This window comes from Aotus nancymaae, unplaced genomic scaffold, assembly GCF_030222135.1.
Source record: "Aotus nancymaae isolate 86718 unplaced genomic scaffold, 86718_ANA_hifiasm-v0.15.2.pri h1tg000006l, whole genome shotgun sequence".
NCBI classification, from domain to species: Eukaryota; Metazoa; Chordata; class Mammalia; order Primates; family Aotidae; genus Aotus; species Aotus nancymaae.
Genome location: NW_026988417.1, coordinates 96,833,229 through 96,851,004, shown reverse-complemented (window position 1 = coordinate 96,851,004; position 17,776 = coordinate 96,833,229). Strand labels below are relative to the sequence as shown.

General features: G+C 41.4%; 1 protein-coding gene across 5 annotated transcripts in view; it reads left to right on the top strand.

Annotated features, from left to right (window-relative positions):
• The first annotated feature begins 339 nt into the window (after positions 1–339).
• The window catches only part of PRIMPOL (primase and DNA directed polymerase), a 49,594-nt gene continuing 32,157 nt past the window's right edge, over positions 340–17,776 (top strand). For 3 of the 5 annotated variants that reach the window (XM_064369832.1, XM_064369822.1, XM_064369831.1), the window contains exons 1-6: positions 340–393; positions 2,607–2,698; positions 7,201–7,439; positions 9,543–9,640; positions 11,276–11,405; positions 12,309–12,456. In XM_064369832.1, coding sequence (XP_064225902.1) covers positions 2,686–2,698; positions 7,201–7,439; positions 9,543–9,640; positions 11,276–11,405; positions 12,309–12,456 — 628 coding nt within the window. In that variant the 5' untranslated portion in view covers positions 340–393; positions 2,607–2,685. Of the gene's footprint in view, positions 394–433; positions 516–2,606; positions 2,699–7,200; positions 7,440–9,542; positions 9,641–11,275; positions 11,406–12,308; positions 12,457–17,776 lie in introns of those variants that run through there. The other 2 variants (XM_064369824.1, XM_064369826.1) reach the window with 2 other exon arrangements.

The following is a 17,776-nucleotide window of genomic DNA, read 5'->3' as shown; positions in this document are numbered from 1 at the left end:
ACAAAAACAGCCACCAACTAGGCTCCGCGTCTGCACGGCTTCCGCAGCCCGCGGCCGAGAGTTGTGAGCTCCAGTGTCAGTCCCGCCCCCGGCCCGCCCCTCTCGGCCTCGCGCGTCCCCGAGCTCCCGCCTCTGGGGCGCGTCCCCGAGCTCCCGCCAGCCGGAGAACCCCGCCCCCGGCTGGGCCCTGCGCACCGCCCGCCTCCCTTGCCCCTGGCCGGCGGCGGCACGCCCCGCCCCCGCACCCCGCCTCCGCCCTCACGCTCTGGTCCCGTCCCGAGGCCCCGCCCAGGCCCCGCCCCCAAGGCCGGGCCCGTCGGCCCCGCTCCGGATTTGAAAGCTTAGTCTTCCTGAGAGCCTGCGAGCTTCCACGCCCAGCGCGGGATTCTGGAGGTAAATTGAGGGAAACCTGGAAACTGCCCCGGGCCCAAGGGATACCTAGAAGGGAGACAAGGCCAGGCCTGGTGCCCAGTGTGAGCTCCAGGAAGAAGAGGAGCACGCCGAGAGGCCCACTGGTAATTTCTGTCTCTCCTCCGATGACCTGAGGCCTTTCCTTCTGTTACCCTCAGGTCCCTCTTCCTAAATCCTTAACCTCCTGTCACCAGGGTGCCAGACTCGAAATAACCAGGTCCACGCATGCTGTATGTTTCCACCATGTCAGGCTTCTGTTGACGCTCTTTCAATCTCAAAAGCCACGAGCTGCATGGAGTTCCCAAGGACGCAGTTCTCAGCACTTCCTGGTCACTGGGTAGTCAGCCTGGACACGCAGGCTCAAGCCACTCCACCAGCAGGTAGTGCTGCAGACGGTACATAACTCAACATATAAATGTTACAAGTTAAGCATCCCGCAACAAACAAAGTAGCATTTAACCCGAGGAAAAAGATAGGACAAAGAGATAACGAACCAGACCAGAGTGAACCAGAGAAAAAGAGGCCTGATTTGGGCCGAGAGGTCCTTCTGCAGTTAAAACGGCTGTTTGGAGCTTCCGAAGGCCTCTTTTTGTGTTTTTCTTTTTCTTTTTTTTTTTTTTTTTTTGAGATGGAGTCTCCTTGTCGCCCAGGCTGGAGTGCAGTGGCGTGATCTCGGCTCACTGCAACCTCCGCCTCCCGGGTTCACGTGATTCTCCTGCCTCAGCCTCCCAAGCAGCTGGGATTACAGGCGCGCGCCACCTGGCCCGGCTGATTTTGTATTTTTAGTAGAGAGTGGGTTTCACCTTGTTGGTCAGGCTGATTTCGAACTCCCAACCTCAAGTGATCCGCCCTCCTTGGCCTCCCAAAGTGCTGGTATTAGGGGCGTGAGCCACCGCACCCGGCCAGGCCTCGTCTTTTGTAGTCAGAGTCCTGTGGTGAGAACTGATAGTAGAAGAAGGTTCTTGTTTGTGTCCTTACCTGGTTGGATGCGGTCTATTTTTTTATTTATTAAAAAAAATATAGTATCCTTGTTGGCAAATGCCTTATGAAATATAACATGGAGTCTTTTCCTAAGATGGAGTTATTAACAGTTAGTTATTAACAGTCAGGGGTGTGCTATACACTGCCCTACCGACCCCATTCCTATTTTGGGTCATGAACACATTTTAGATCCTGAAGCAAACTGAATTGTTTTCGCAGAAGAATTCATCAACACGTGTGAGCTCGGCATTCTGCATCAGATTTCAAAAGGTTCTTGACATTCTGAAGTCAGGTCTGGGATAGACTGTTCCTAACACTTGTGCCTATTCGAGTATAGGGACTGTATTCTGCACAGAAATAGACTTAGTTTTTTATATGGTTACCACTTGCTGAGAGTTTTTTGCATGCTCTTAACATTTTCATAATACATTTGCTTGTTTCATTCTTTCAGCAATCCCTCGGGGTAGGAATTCCAATCCCTACCTGGGTTTAAAGTGGTTGAGTAGTTTGCTCTTGCTTAAAAGAGAGTCACAGGAGTTAAACTCAGATCCTACGAATAAGACTTAAGCGTTTCTTTATCCCTCCCGAATTGAGCGAACACTAATATTTGACAGTCCTTTTTTTGCCTCAGTAAAACTGAGAAATAGGACCCACTCCCATCCCTAACAGTGGTTCTGCGGGGCAGTAATTTGCAAATTACTGGGGACTAGTGTGGTTGAACTAGTCCTTACCCCGTTGTGATGCCCAAACCCCTTCCTGTGCTAAACTTTCTTCCCAAAATGAGCAAGCATCAGCAGCAATTTTCTGGTTTCTTTAAGTTACATTAATTTAGTCTACAAACTTTTTTTTTTTTTTTGAGACGGAGTTTCCATCTTGTTGCCCAGGCTGGAGTGCAGTAGCGTAACCTTAGCTCACTGCAACCTCCACCTCCCAGGTTCAAGCAATTCTCCTGCCTTGGTCTCCCGAGTAGCTGGGCTTATAGGCGCCTGCCACTATGTTCAGCTAATTTTTGTGTTTTTAGTAGAGGTGGGGTTTCACTATGTTGGGCAGGCTAGTCTCCAACTCCTGACCTCAGGTGATCCACCCACCTCGGCCTCCCATGGTGCTGGGATTACAGGCCTGAGCCACTGCTCGGGGTCAAACATTTTAATTATAGCAAAACGGTAGGCTGGAGGCAATGTCTTCTGGCTGAACACAGTAATTTCTCTTTACAGAGGTATCCCAGAGGTGACAACTTGATCTAGGCCTTGAAGGGAAATAATTTGGGAAAGGCGATGCGGGGCATTCCAGGTGATGGACATTCCAGGTGAGAGAAATGTGAGCCAGGGGGGTTTCTGGAGTGGTTCAGGAGAAAGGAGAGTTCATTATCAACTCATTTGGTGAGGTGGTGGAAGAGTAAGAAATGAAATAGGTAAATGATTTAGGGCCAGATTCTGGAAGGGAGTTTAGATTTCATGAGGTTAGTTTACCTGTGTGAGTTGAATGTTGCTATGAATCATTATCCCTGTGAAAAGTGATGAAAATGGTTTTAAGGGTGATTGGTCTGGCAGTGATGCTGTTTGGTTGGGAGATCCTGTGGGGAGGGTAGAAAAGAACTGGAAAAGCACAATATATCGCTGTGTGTTTTCTTACCCCTTACAAGAGAATTTTGGGAAATTTAAAATGAGTTACTTCTGCTCAAGCATAAAAAAGCAAAGTGACTGAAGTGGGAGAAAAAAGAAAATCCAGTCACTTATACTTAATTTCTTAAGGTGTTATTCGTCCAGAAAGTGAACTTACAGAATAATATTTTTGTAAATGCTTTTTGATTACATACTTTATAATAAATACTTTAGCACATAGTATGAATGCATTCCAAGAGGCTAGAAAAGGGATTATATTAAGAAAACATTGTAAAACACCAAAATATTACTAAATAGTACAACTAGAGTATTGGTAGAAAACACAAAATACTGATAATCTAATTTCAGGGTAGAGAGAGAAGTCGGAATTGGGGAAGAGGAATTGACTAGTGATGAGAAAAAAAAGAAAAGGAGGGAGGGAGGGAGGAAGGAAGGAAGGAAGGGGAGAAGGACAAGAGGAAGCCGGGAAAGAAGGGAGGAAGGAAGGAGGGAAGGAAAGAAGGAGAGAGAAAGAGAAAGAAAGAAACTGGGAGGGCCGGGCATGGTGGCTCACGCCTGTAATCCCAGCTCTTTGGGAGGCTGAGGCAGGAAGATCACCTGAGGTCAGGAATTCGAGACCAGCCTGACCAATATGATGAAACCCCATCTTTACTAATAAAACTAGCTGGGCATGGTGACGGGTGCCTATGATCCCAGCTGCTCGGGGGCTGAGAGAGGAGAATCGCTTGAATCTGGGAGGTAAAGGTTGCAGTGAGCCGGGACTGCACCACTGTACTCCAGCCTGGGCAACAGGAGCAAAACTCCATCTCAAAAAAAAAGAAAAGAAACGAAACTGGGAGGACTAGGCTAGGAAGAACCATGGCCAGGCCGGCTTCATGTCCCCCCAAAAACCAGTAAATATGAAGCATGCGCCCGCCCCACTCCTTCAGCTTCTCCTGGGATCCAGGCCATCAAGTGTTACAGCTGGGCAAGTCTGGGCATAAATGCAGGGCAGCTGGGGCTACTTAGGTCTGTGCCATCTCTCCTCTTCCATCCCTGTTGCCTCTTCTCCCACTGTAGTTACCTGAAAAGGACTAACATAGCCTTTAGATTTCTAGCTCAACCACCTTCAGTTGAAAAATCGGTATCAAACATGCTTAATAATAAAACATGGTTAAAAAACATTGTGTGCAATGTTAAGAAGTAAATAATAGAAACTCTTGGAGCCCAATCTTTTAAAATAAATAAATGTTTTCCTTTGGAACTTGGAAACTATTACTAAAAATAATTCAGTCCCTGGGTGGAAAGGAGCTTTGATATACAATGATGTAAAAGACAACACTCTTTCACCACTGGAAATTAAAAGCATTTCTAATATGGTGACACATTCCCCCAGAGGGGAGGGATGAGGAATGTGATAGTCTCAAACCACAATGCCAGATGCCTTCCTGTTCTCCATTTCATTTGCTTTTTGTAATTCAACCCTCTTGCCGGTCTAGACAAAGCCCCAGTTGTCTTCTGATGCTCACCCATCTGTTAAAATTTTCAAGCTGTGTAGACATGAAGGGGCATGATATATACTGAACTTCTCTTTCTTCTTCTGTTGACGCTCATGGTTTCCCTAGTTCAGTGAGTCTTAAACTGTTTTTTCACTGTGATTCCGTGATGTTCATGTATGACATACTCCCATGGTCCTACCAAGATTTTTACAAAATCAAAACAATTTTTCCTGATAAAATTTCAGTGTCCCTAAGTGTGAACACCCACATAGTCATTTGTAGTCAGTTACTGGTTAGATACTAGCTGGATGCAGATGTGATTGCATTCTGTATTTATTTTCTTCACTATTAATCAATGAACTTTGTTAAAAGTTAGTTTCATAATAGAAAGCCAGTTTCTCAATTAGGTTTATCTAAGTGTAGTAGATTTTTATCCGTATGTGAAGCAGATCAAAGTAACTGAATACTCAGAATCTAGCAATAAGGCGCCATATCACTTTGTATTGACAAGTTTGTATTGACAAGCCATATCACTTTGTATCTCCTCAATCCAGTGAATTGATAGTTTTCCTAAGCATATCTGTTATGAAATTTACATGAATATATTTAGAATTATATTTCTGTTTCCTAGTTTATAATTTATAGTTTTTATGTGGATTAGGTATAACTGAGAGAATAATCTTTCTTAGGTCTGTTGTGATTGATGTCAAATTTGAAATCTGTGGATAATACGCCTTTTTTTTTTCTAACAAGGTCATGATGTTCTATCCTCTCTCTCTTTTTTTTTTTTTTTTTTTTTTTGAGACGGAGTCTTGCTCTGTCGCCCAGGCTGGAGTGCAGTGGCATGATCTTAGCTCACTGCAACCTCCGCCTCCCAGGTTCAAGCAGTTCTCCTGTCTCAGTCCCCTGAGTAATTGGGACTACAGGCGCCCACCACCATGCCTGGCTAATTTTTGTATTTTTAGTAGAGATGGGGTTTTACCATATTGGTCAGGCTGGTCTCAAACTCCTGACCTCAGGTGATCCACCCGGCTTGGCCTCCCAACGTGCTAGAATTACAGGCATGAGCCACTGCGCCCAGCCTACCCTCTCTTAATCTTTTAGGGAGATTCTGGTTTTCCTTCCAGGGAGTATTCATTTGCCAATGAGTTTGTGTTGCTACGAAGTTTTCTGCTAAAATTCAAGACAGTGTTTATCAACTTAATAAGCACAAACATGTTACCAAAGGCAAATATGATTTTACCCTTAAATGATTTAGTACGTATTATTATTTCACTTAAAAAACACCCTAATATATCTATTTCCACATAGGTAAATTATGACAAAGATGATATTAATGAAGAGAGGAACTATTTCTGTGTCAAAACTAGCCCCAAACTTACTGGTGTGAAAAAGACAAAACAACCAAATTTATTTTTTCTCATACGTCTGTGGGTTGGCTGGGCAATTTGGTAGGTCTCTCTGGGACTCGCTCAAGCTTACTAATGCATTGAACTCAGATGATGGCTAGATGTCCAGAATGGCCCAACTCACCTATTGGACTGCTTATGCCGGCTGTCAGCCACAATTCCTTGGTTCTTTTCCTTGTGGCCTTTTATCCTCTATGAGGCTAGAGTTATGGCCTGGCAATCTCAGGGCAGGACTCAAGGATAACCAAGTCTGCTGCAAAGGCACTTGTTAAACCTCTGCTTGCTTCACTTTTGTCAACGTCATGTTGGCCCAAGACAAGTCATATGGCCAAGCTGAGTGTCAGTGTGAGAGTGAGTTCAGGTACCATTTCTTCATGGGAAGAATGGTAAGGGGTTTGGGCTGATTTGGCTGTTTTTAATCTGCAGTGTAAGTTTCCCCACTCTTCTAAAAACCTATTTTTTTTCTTTTGTAAATGAATTATCATCCCAAATTGGAAAAGTATTGCCTGGCCCCTGACTTTGGCATGGCTGACATGGAGGTATTATATAGAAAGAAAAATCATCCATTACTACAGACATCCAAAACTAGCCAATATTGTAATTTGCATTCATATTCCAAACTGAAAGTTGTGTTGAGAGAGAAGAGGTGAAATGGACAGAAACAGAGGAAAAGGGAACTAAGAGCTTTACATTAGTGTCTAGAAATGAATTTTACACTGAGAAATAATAGCACAAGAATGGTGGACAAGGTCATAGCACGTGATACAATAAAATGGTTATAATAAAAACCAAAATGGGCCAGGCGTGGTGGCTCACGCCTGTAATCCCAGCACTTTGGGAGGCTGAGGCGGGTGGATCACCTGAGGTCAAGAGTTCGAGACCAGCCTGACCAATATGGTGAAACCCCATCTCAAAAAAATAAAAGCAAACCCATAATGATACAAAAAGTACATATATTTACATGAGGCTCTGTAATTTAGAGAACATTTGCATGTGTCTTTAATCACATTTATCTTCACAGTAAGTATATAAAGTACTCAAGATGATATTGATTCCCATTTTTCAGTTGATTAAGATTCAGAGAGCTTCATTAACCTGTCCAAGGTCCTAATACCATTAAATGAAGAACCAGGATCTAAGAATTCTGATAACTAGCCTTGCTCTCATTCTGTGTTAAAACTTCATGCAAAGAATAAACAAGGAAATAAGTGTCAGGAAATGAGTTTTGAAACTTTATCAAACAAAATATATTCTAAGCAAAGAAATTAATGGCTTTTTTTTGTTTATTGTTTATTTTAGTAGTAACTGATAGAAATATAACGTGGGATAGGATTTATTCTCTCCATACTTCTGAACCAATGAACAGAAAATGGGAAGCAAAACTGAAGCAAATTGAAGAGCGAGCATCTCATTATGAGAGGAAACCACTGTCCTCAGTGTATAGGCCAAGATTGTCCAAGCCAGAAGAACCACCCTCCATTTGGAAACTATTTCATCGACAAACTCAAGCTTTTAATTTTGTTAAAAGCTGTAAAGAGGTAATTTCCTCCTCCTCCTCCTCCTCTTCTTCTTTCTTCTTCTTCATTATAATTTCAGTTCTTTAAAAAAAAATCTATTATTTGTCTTCATTTCAGGCCATGTATTATTCTACCAAGAGAATTTAATGGCAATCTTAATGTCACATGATTTCGGAAAACTATCCCTGTGAATCATTAACCATTTAATTTATATTAGTGATGAAAAAGAGTGACACATCCAGTGCCAATTAGGTTTTTAAAATTGTAATGACATTTAAATGAAGCTTTTGCTTAGAGGGAGGGGAACCATATTTATTTCAACACATTAAGCAAGTAGGAGAAAGAAGTGTCAGCCTTTCAAAGAACGTGATGTTCAAAAATAAAAATCACTAAATCAAGCAAGTATATTACACATTCTTTTTTTCTTGGGCACCGTAAAGAATATAAAGAAATATGAAGGCTGGGTGCGGTGGCTCACCCCTGTAATCCCAACACTTTGGGAGGCCGAGGAGGGCAGATCACAAGGTCAAGAGATCCAGACCATCCTGGCCAACATGGTGAAACCCTGTCCCTACTAAAAATACAAAAATTAGCTGGGCATGGTAGCATGTGCCTGTAGTCCCAGCCACTTGGGAGGCTGAGGCTGGACAATCTCTTGAACCCGGGAAGTGGAGGCTGCAGTGAGCCGAGATGATGCCGCTGCACTCCAGGCTGGGCAACAGAGAGAGACTCCATCTCACAAAAATAAAATAAAAAAAAGAAATACGAAAGAAAAATCAGATGCATATATGATAGCATAAATGTACTGAGTCTGATCACTGATGCTGTGTAAATCTCCAAGTGCTAGAAGTTTTAGAAGGACTCTTTCTTGCTGGGCGCGGTGGCTCACGCTTGTAATCCAAGCACTTTGGAGGCCAAGGCGGGCGGATCACCTGAGGTCGGGAGTTTAAGACCAGCCAGACCAACATGGTGAAACCCCATCTTAAAAAAAAAAAAAAAAAAAAAAGGACTCTCTTTCTCTAGTAAGGATATACTTACTCAAATCTCATCAGAATGGTTTAAGAAATGCCTTTCTTAGTCATTTTGTGTAAACCTAATTCAAGCAGCAGAAATTAAAATACCAACAGATTCATTTAAACTGGAAATTTAAAAATATATAGATAGGGTGTATGCTTGCTGGACTTGCTAATCAGTCTATAACTTTTATTTCAAAAATATTTTTATTAGGGTTAAACAAGTGAGTCCTGTGATTTTTCACACATGAAAAGAAAAATACGCTCAGCAGCTACCTTTAGCTAAGAGGAAACAAAAGAACTGGTGGATGTATTCCTCTATTAGAAGAAACTTTATGGCAGGAGGCATGAACAATTATATTTAAGCCACTACCACAGTACTAAACCTTTAAAAAAATTGTTCTGACCGGGCACAGTGACTGAGTGCCTGTAATCTTAGCATTTTGGGAGGCTGAGGCAGGTGGATCATTTGAGGTCAGGAGTTTGAGACCAGCCTGGCCAACATGGTGAAACCTTATCTTTACTAAAATTACAAAAAATTAGTCAGGTGTGGTGGCAGGCACCTGTAATCCCAGCTACTTGGGAGGCCGAGGCAGGAGAATCACTTGATGGAGGTGGAGGTTGCAGTGAGCCGAGATTGCACCACTGCACTCTAGCCTGAGCGACAGAGTGAGACTCTGTCTCAAAAAAAAAAAAAAAAAAAAAAGTTTCTACATACATACTAGGGAATTTACTAATTAATTTTAGCCCAAATCATTTATAATAATAAGTAGTTCTGAAAAGTAAGTTTAATTTCATAAACTAAGAAATCAAACTGTCATAGGGAGTCAAACTAGAGTAGTATTTTTCAGAGTGTTTTTTTCTCCTTTTTTCTCTGGTCTGCCTATTCTAATTGTTTTCACCTTTTATGTGAATGACTAAAAATAGGTATAAAATAGATTTTGAATGGCATAAACCTAGTGACTATTTGTCTTGTTTGTAATAATATAGATGTTCAAATTCCAGTTTCTGAGGACTTGAATGAAAAATTCTTTGTGAATATTCAGCAGCTACAGTTGAATTTAGGTTTGCATTTTGTGAATTTTTCTGAATTCTTTTTTGATTTATGTAGGATGTTCATGTATTTGCTTTGGAATGCAAAGTGGGAGATGGACAGCGTATTTACCTTGTGACAACCTATGCTGAACTTTGGTTTTACTATAAATCCAGGTAGGTAGCATGCAGCAGAACCACACATTAAGCTAGAGTTCCATTTCCTTTGCCTAGTAATTTTGGTGAAATTAGTTCAGGCTGAATTGGCTTCCACAGTTCTTGACCACACGATTAGTTGCTCCTCTGCTGTTAGAATTGAATTCTGGAGTTTTCTTGCCGTAGCAATGCTGGAGTATCTCACCAGGTGCTGGGAGAAAATAATCACATACACGAATATATGTGTGTACCCAAAGGGAGTTTTGAAATTTCTCTTTTGCAAACAGGTATTAAATTATACCATTAATCATAAAGGAATATTTATGTTATTGACCTAGTAATAAAGAAATATCTGCTTTATCTTGACTTTATTATTACTAAATTGTTATTAGTGTTATTTATTTATTTTTTATATTTTTGTGATGGAGTTTCACTCTTGTTGCGCAGACTGGAGTGCAATGGCACGGTCTCTGCTCACTGCAACCACCACTTCCAAGGTTCGAGTGATTCTCCTGCCTCAGCCTCCCAAGTAGCTGGGATTACAGGCGCCTGCCACCATGACCGTCTCATTTTTATATTTTTGGTAGAGATGGGGTTTCACCATGTTGTCCAGGCTGGTCTTGAACTCCTGGCCTCAGGTGATCCACCCACTTGGGCCTCCCAAAGTGCTGGGATTACAGGCATGAGCCACTGTGCCCAGACTATTAGCTTTATTTTAACTGAGTAATCTATTCAAGTATTTCTCAGACTTGTGTAATTTATGGAAAAGGAGAGTAAATTGCTATGCATGCCCTACATTAACTTAAAATACTTTTATTCAAATGTTGCTAAGTAGCTTCAAATATGATACTGGATTTATTTATGTTTATATACATGCAATACCAATTAGAGTTGAATTAAAATCATTAAGATAATGTGACAGATGTTTTGCTGAAACTCAGTCTCATCTTGCAATGTAAATATGGTACTGACTTCTACAAGGGTGTGTGTGTGTGTGTGTGTGTGTTCATTCAGTTCCTCCACTACCTGTGCACCCTGATGATACAATTTTCCCATAACTTCTCCCTCTTCAAATTACTACAAGCCCTTAATTTGTATAGGATGCCATCTGAACGTCACTTAGCCCAAATTACCATTTGCAAATTAAGTCAGCATCTCTTCCTGTTTTACCCATGTCAAAGTCATTCCTTTTAATGCCGGCAAGAATGTAACTGCAAACATGAGCTTTGAGAGCTTATCAAAGTGATTCAGATTTTTTAAAACAATTTTTAAAATATTATCTTGCAATGAAAACACAGAATTTTAAAATTCTCATGGAAAATTCATGGAATCCCAAGAATATGGAATCCTGAAAAGAACCTTCTTTTTTCAAAGAATGTTCAGATTTTCTTTGAAAATCTGTTTCATGGTTAACACTAAAAACAAATATAGAGGTGTTACACAATATCAAAATCATCTATGAATAAATAATATGTAAGATCGACTGCATTTTCCTGTTAAATAATGTTACAGGATATAATTGTTACATTTTGCTTGATGGAAACCCTTGATACTACGAGCCATAAACCTATGGGCAACAGAGCTGACTTGGTCTCAATCAATCAGTTAATAAAGGTCTAAGATATCAATCTAACAATGTTGAATTATTCAATTTAGAAAAAATCTCTTACACTGCTATGAAGTTATTCCTGAAAATGCTGTGTGCAAGCTTTATTTTGATTTGGAATTTAACAAACCTGCCAATCCAGGAGCTGATGGGAAAAAGATGGTTGCATTACTCATTGAGGTAAATGGCAGAGTCAAGTTTTCCTTATTTCTCATCTCTTCATTGGCTTATTCATTCAGTGAATTCAGCCTACATAATATGTAGGTCCTGTATCTGTTCTTTTTCTTGCTACTCTTCCTTTTGACTTTGATTTTTTAATATTACTAATATGAGTAAACTGAAAAGAAAGGAAAGTTTAATTTATGTTCATATAATTTGCTATATTACTGTCAGTTTAAAAAATGCTTTGAAAAAGATGTCAGTTTGGAAATTTTCCATATTTTAAAATTATGTATTAATTATCTGACTTCCACTATAAATAGCTGACTTTGGTAAAAGCCAGGAAAAATAATCTTTACTGTAAAAATTGGGTACTGAGATGAACTTCAAGAAAACTGACTACAAATAGTATCAGAATTTTCGAGCTTGCAGGAATTTTGGAAATTATTTTATCTTGTCCCTTTCTAAATGAGGAAATTAAGGCCTGCTTTTTAAAAATCATGGAGTTGTAATCAAAACCCTTATGTTCTTATTTCTCTTAAAATTTTGTGCATACTTACCAAGTTTTATGGTCATTAACTTACCCTAAAAAATGCAACGTGGGCCGGCTGCAGTGGCTCATGCCGGCAATCCCAGCACTTTGGGAAGCCAAGGTGGGAGGATCGCTTGAGGCTAGGAGTTTGAGACCAGCCTGGCCAACTTGATGAAACCCTGTCTGTACTAAAAATACAAAAATTAGCTGAGCATGGTGGTGCATGCCTGTAGTCCCAGCTACTTGGGATGCTGAGGCACGATGATTGCTTGAACCCAGGCGGCAGACCATTTCAGTGAGCCAAGATCACACCATTGCAATCCAGCCTAGGCAACAGAGTGAGACCCTGTCTCAAAAAAAAAAATTATTTGCATTTTACTTGTGTTTTTTAGTATGCGTGTCAAGCTCTTCAAGAGTTATACGGTGTTAATTGCTCAGCTGAAGATGTTTTGAACTTGGATTCTAGCACTGATGAAAAATTCAGCCGGCATTTAATATTTCAGCTCCGTGATGTGGCATTTAAAGATAATATTCATGTTGGTAAGTACACTGCTTTTTAAAAATCATAGAGTTGTATTCAAAACTCATATGTTCTTATTTCTCTTAAAATTTGGTGCATACTTACCAAAGTTTATGGTCATTAACTTATTCTAAAAAATGCAATGTGATTCTTCATGTTTTCAAGGTGTTCCCTTAGCTTTAGACCTATCTATCTGTTCTAGGCACATCAACCTATTCAGGACATCTTTGGCGTTAGCCCCTCTAATCATAGATACTGGGATATCCATCCATGTCTGGAACTGGTTTCTGCTCCAGCAGGATTTATTTCAGTTTCATGGAAAGTTCATGAGAGGTCTTTCCATTTCAAGCCTTATCTGCAGTATCTTGTATCTGGATTTCTGACCTTTGCTTCAGCCTTGCTTTGGGGCTTCAGTCCCAGGTTGTATCAGAGGCGGTTTGTTTATTGTTCCAGGCTGAGCTTTAGGGTTGGGAGAATTCTAGATGTACAAGTCTGAAAGTGAAACCAGATTATTTGTCTCAGGCCTGGGCATTTAGAGATACAGGCCAAGGTGTAAAACAAAGTCAGTTCAAAGGAGAAACACGTAGGCAGAATGGGAACACCAAGATGAAGGTCTGAATAGAAGCCAAATCCTGAGTGCTTATCAAAGCAGGGGTAGGGCAAGGGTCTGAACAGCAGGTGATTGACTGAAGCTCAGGTAACAGGTAATTTGGTTCAGAGCTGCTGGTGCCTTAGAGTTTCACAGCCACCTAGAGTAAAAGCCATGGACATAGTCACTAAAGCACTGGCATCAAAGTCGGGAACCTGATTGCTGGATTACGGGAATGTGGCCGCAGAGACCCAGCATACTGTGTTCACAAGGCTCTCATCACCTGCCTGTTTCTCGTTAGCTCAGCTGGACGTTCCTTCTCAGTCTCTCCCCTTCATTCTGTGAGGAACACACCCGTACAAACCCAAAGAATGGACTTAGAGGCACGAAGAACAGTGAAGTGAGACTCTTAATAATGATTGGGTGTCTGGTAGGCAGGCACAGCTGGGACAGTTACAGCATGTAATTTATCTCCTAGCGTGCAAGTCCCTCCCCCAGTTACTCATTGGTCGAGTACTATGGGGTTACGTTGCCTAAGTTTCATTATCCCCCTTATAAGGTTACACCCCATCTCCGTCCCCACTTAAGTTTCTATTTCCCAATAACAAAACTTTCTTCCTTTTTATGGGCGGACCCCCCCTCTACATTCTGTTCACTTATTGTGACTCTAGGTGCGTGAACTGTGTGGTTTGTTACCTTTGCAGCTGCCTGCGAATACTTAGATTTATCATGCCTTGAAAATGGTCCATTTAAAATGTTTTCTCACAATCCCTTAGATACTGGTAATGGTAGAGTCCATCTTTGACCCTCTTCCCACTCCGTCCTCACCCTTGATCAGCCACCTTCATGGCTTTGGTGTGCATCTATGTTATGACTCTCAAATCTTTATCTTCAGCCCAGATTGTTCTAGATGCCAGACCCATCCAGTCACCTGCCTCCAAAAACTCCCTGTACAGATGCTTCCAACTCAGTGTGTCCTGCGCTGAGTTCCTCATCCTTCCCCAGAGTCTCATCTTCTCCGTGATGTGGTTGTCAGTGAGTGGTGTCACAGTTACCCAAGTAGACACGTTGGTGTCATCCATGCCCTCTCTGTGCCTCTAACCCTGCTTAGCCAGTCAGCTGGCTAGAGTGAGCTGATTCTGCTCCCTGTGCGCCTCAAACCCTGCAGTGATTATTCCCTGCCTTCGGGCAAAAGCGTGGATGCCTTAAGCCCGCTGTGCGCCAGACTTATCTCCTGCCACCCTGCTCCTTGCATTCACCTCCTGCCCTGGGCCCCATTTCCTCTAGTCCTTGGGCCTTTTAATTTTTTGATGCTGCTGTCTATCTAAATCGTGTGCCTCCAGATTGGCCTGGCCTGTTAAGACTCTGTGTAGACATCAAGCCATGTGAAACGCTGTCTCTGTCACATCTCAAACCCTAAGCCTTACTTAGGTTAGTGTACCTCTGGGTTGCAGAGAACATCCAGGGCTTACTGTGTCAAAGCATTGACCACTTCCTGAGGTCATTTCCTGTTTTCTTTGTCACTTCCTCTATTTTACTTAATGTTTCTCTAGGGCAGGGACTATTTCTTATTCACTCTTATATTTCCAGAGCTTAGCACATAATAAAAATATCATTATCAATAATATTACTAATATTGTCACTATAAGAATAACAATAGTGATAATAAATGCACATCGGCAGCCTCATCTCCCACCACCCTGCCCTTTTCATTCAGCTCCTAGTGTGGGCCACATTTTCTCTAGTGCTTGGGCCTTCACACTTTCTGATGCTGCTGTGTAAATCGATGTGCCTGCAGATTCACCTGGTCTGTTCACCTGGTCCTCCTTACCACTCATGCATTCATTCAGAAGGTATTAATAAATACCTTTAGGGACTTGTCCCAGGGCTGCACAACCAAGGCTTTTAAGCAGTTACATGTGCCAGGTACTGTGCTAACCCCTTAATTTCATTTTCTCGTTTACTCCTTACAGCAACTCCAAAAGGTAGGTGCTGTTATTATCCCTGTTAAGCAGCTGGGGAATGTGAAGGTTTAGATTTGACGGAAGTCACAGAACTGGCAGATGGCAAAGCCATACCTGAATCTGAGCTGCCTCTGACTCCAGTCCCTGTGGTTGCTGCCTTTCTACCGTCCATGGCCTTCATGCTCAGTGTGTCTGAATAAATCCCTTCTGAATGAATGCATGAAGAGTGAGGAGATGCTCCTGTCAGGGTGTGGAGACAGGGACCAAAGAAGCTATTTCTTTGCTTGCCGTTTACTGGTCATTGCCTGCTCTTTGACTACTGGCTTCAGGCTGAAAGCTAAGAATCTCTTGGTCAGGGAGAAGAGGAGAATAGAAATTTTTATTTTTATTTTTATTTTTTGAAAGAAAGAAAGAAAGAAAAAAAATGAAAAAGAGGAAGAAAAAGGAAGAGAAAGAGAGAGAGAGAATGGGAGTATTGCTTTCTTGCCCAGGCTAGAATGCAGTTTAGTAATGGGTATTGAAAACCTCTTTTATACCAATAATTATACTTGATGTAGACAGGAAGGAATAAGGGAAGAAAATAACAAACAAGCAGCCAATCAATATTTCATTTAAAACCTATGAAATGCTATGCGATTACTGAGGAGTAATTTACTTCGAATTATGTAGTCACTTTTGGAATAGGTGTGAGGTGGTAATGTATGTTTTGTGTATTTGAAGTGGAGAGTTCTATAAATATTTATTAAGTTTACTTGTTCCGGGTCTGAGTTCAAGTCCTGAATGTCCTTGTTAATTTTCTGTCTCGTTGATCTATAAAATCGTTAGCTCTTCTTGTTACATTGATCCTTTTGCCATTATATAATGTCCTTCTTTGCCTCTTTTGCTCTTTGTTGCTTTAAAGTCTACTTTATCGGAGGTGAAAATTGCATCTCCTGCTTTTTGTTTATTTGTTTATTTTTACTCTCTGGTTGGTTGATAAATCTTCCTCCTTCTCTTTGTTTTGAGTCTTTGTGTATCGTTGCATGTGAGATGGGTCTGGATGCAGCATACCGATGGGTTTGGCTTTTTATCCAATTAGAATATATATAAGTTTAATACTGGCATTTGATGCTAGCTGGCTGTTTTGCCTATTAGTTGGTGTAAATTTTTCATTGTGTGAATGCTCTTTTCTTTTTGATATATTTTTGGAAAGGCTGATATTGGTTGTTCTTTTATATGTATAGTGCTTCTTTCAGAAGCTCTTGTAAAGCAGGCCTGGTGGTGGTGAACTCTCTAAGTACTTGTTTGTTCGCAAAAGATTTAATTTTTCCTTCAATTATAAAGCTTAGTTTGGCTGGATATGAAATTCTGGGTTGAAAGTTCTTTTCTTTAAGGATATTAAATATTGGTCCCCACTCTTTTCTGACTTGTAGGGTTTCTGCTGAGAGATCTGCTGTAAGTCTGATAGGTTTCCCTTTATGGGTAACCTGACCTTTCTCTCTGGCTGCCCTTAGTATTTTCTCCTTCATTTCAACCCTAATAAATCTGGCAATTATGTGCCTTGGGGTTGGTCTTCTTGAAGAATATCTTTGTGGTGTTCTCTGTATTACCTGGAGTTGAATATTACCCTGCCTTGCCAGGTTGGGAAAGTTTTCCTGAATGATATCCTGAAGAGTATTTTCCAACCTGGATTCATTCTCTTCATCACATTCAGGTACACCTATCAAACGTAAATTAGGTCTTTTCACATAGTCCCATATTTCCTGGAGACTTTGCTCATTCCTTTTCATCCTTTTTTCTGCATTCTTGTCTTTTCGTTTCATTTCACTGAGCTGGTTCTCGACTTCTGATATCCTTTCTTCTACTTGATCAATTCGACTGTTTAAACTTGTGCATGCTTCGCGAAGTTCTCGTGTTGTGTTTTTCAGCTCCATCAATTCACTTATATTCTTCTCTAAATTGTCCATTCTCGTTAACATTTCGTCAAACCTTTTTTCAAGGTTCTTAGTTTCTTTGCGTTGGGTTAGAACAAGTTCTTTTAATTCACAGAAGTTTCTTATCACCCACGTTTTGAAACCTGCTTCTGTTATTGGAACACACTCGTAATTTATTAAGCCTTGTTCTGTTACTGATGAGGAATTGCGATCCCCTGTAGAGGGAGAGGCATTCTGATTTTGAGTATTCTCTGCCTTTTTACGCTGGTTTCTTCCCTTCATTATATATTTATCTGTCTGTCGTCTTTGTAATACCGACTTTCTAACTAGGTCTCTGAGCAGACATCCAACTTGTTGATTCTCAGCGCCAAAATCTGAGCCATCCACTGTGCCGGCCAAAACAGTTGTGTTAAGATTGATGGTGCTTTTCTGCCCGGGAATCTCCGGACTCTGCACCACAAACTGGCGCGCTAAGGCGCCAGCAAAACCACCACGCCAGCCACAAGAGTCGCCCTGGCAACCCGTGGGGCTCCTCTGCTGGGAATCTCCTGGTCCGTGAGCAACAAATATTCGTCTGAAAGTGTGGCGTCCTCTAGTTCTCTGCGCTTTCACTGGGAGCTACGTGCCCAAGCTGCTAGTGATCAGCCATCTTGGATCTCTCTCGAGAATAGAAATTTGTGAGGTAGCAGCAGTTTCTGCTACAAGTATCTTCTGAAACCAGATGGCATTCATCTGGGCTTTGAATATTTCATTGTATAGTCAAAGGTCAGAAAGGCTTTACCAGCAGAAGCAAAACTATGGAGATAAGCGTGCGTGCTAATCTGGGGACAGTGAATGGTCTAGTGTGGCTAGAGAGACGTGATCAGACCTTGTA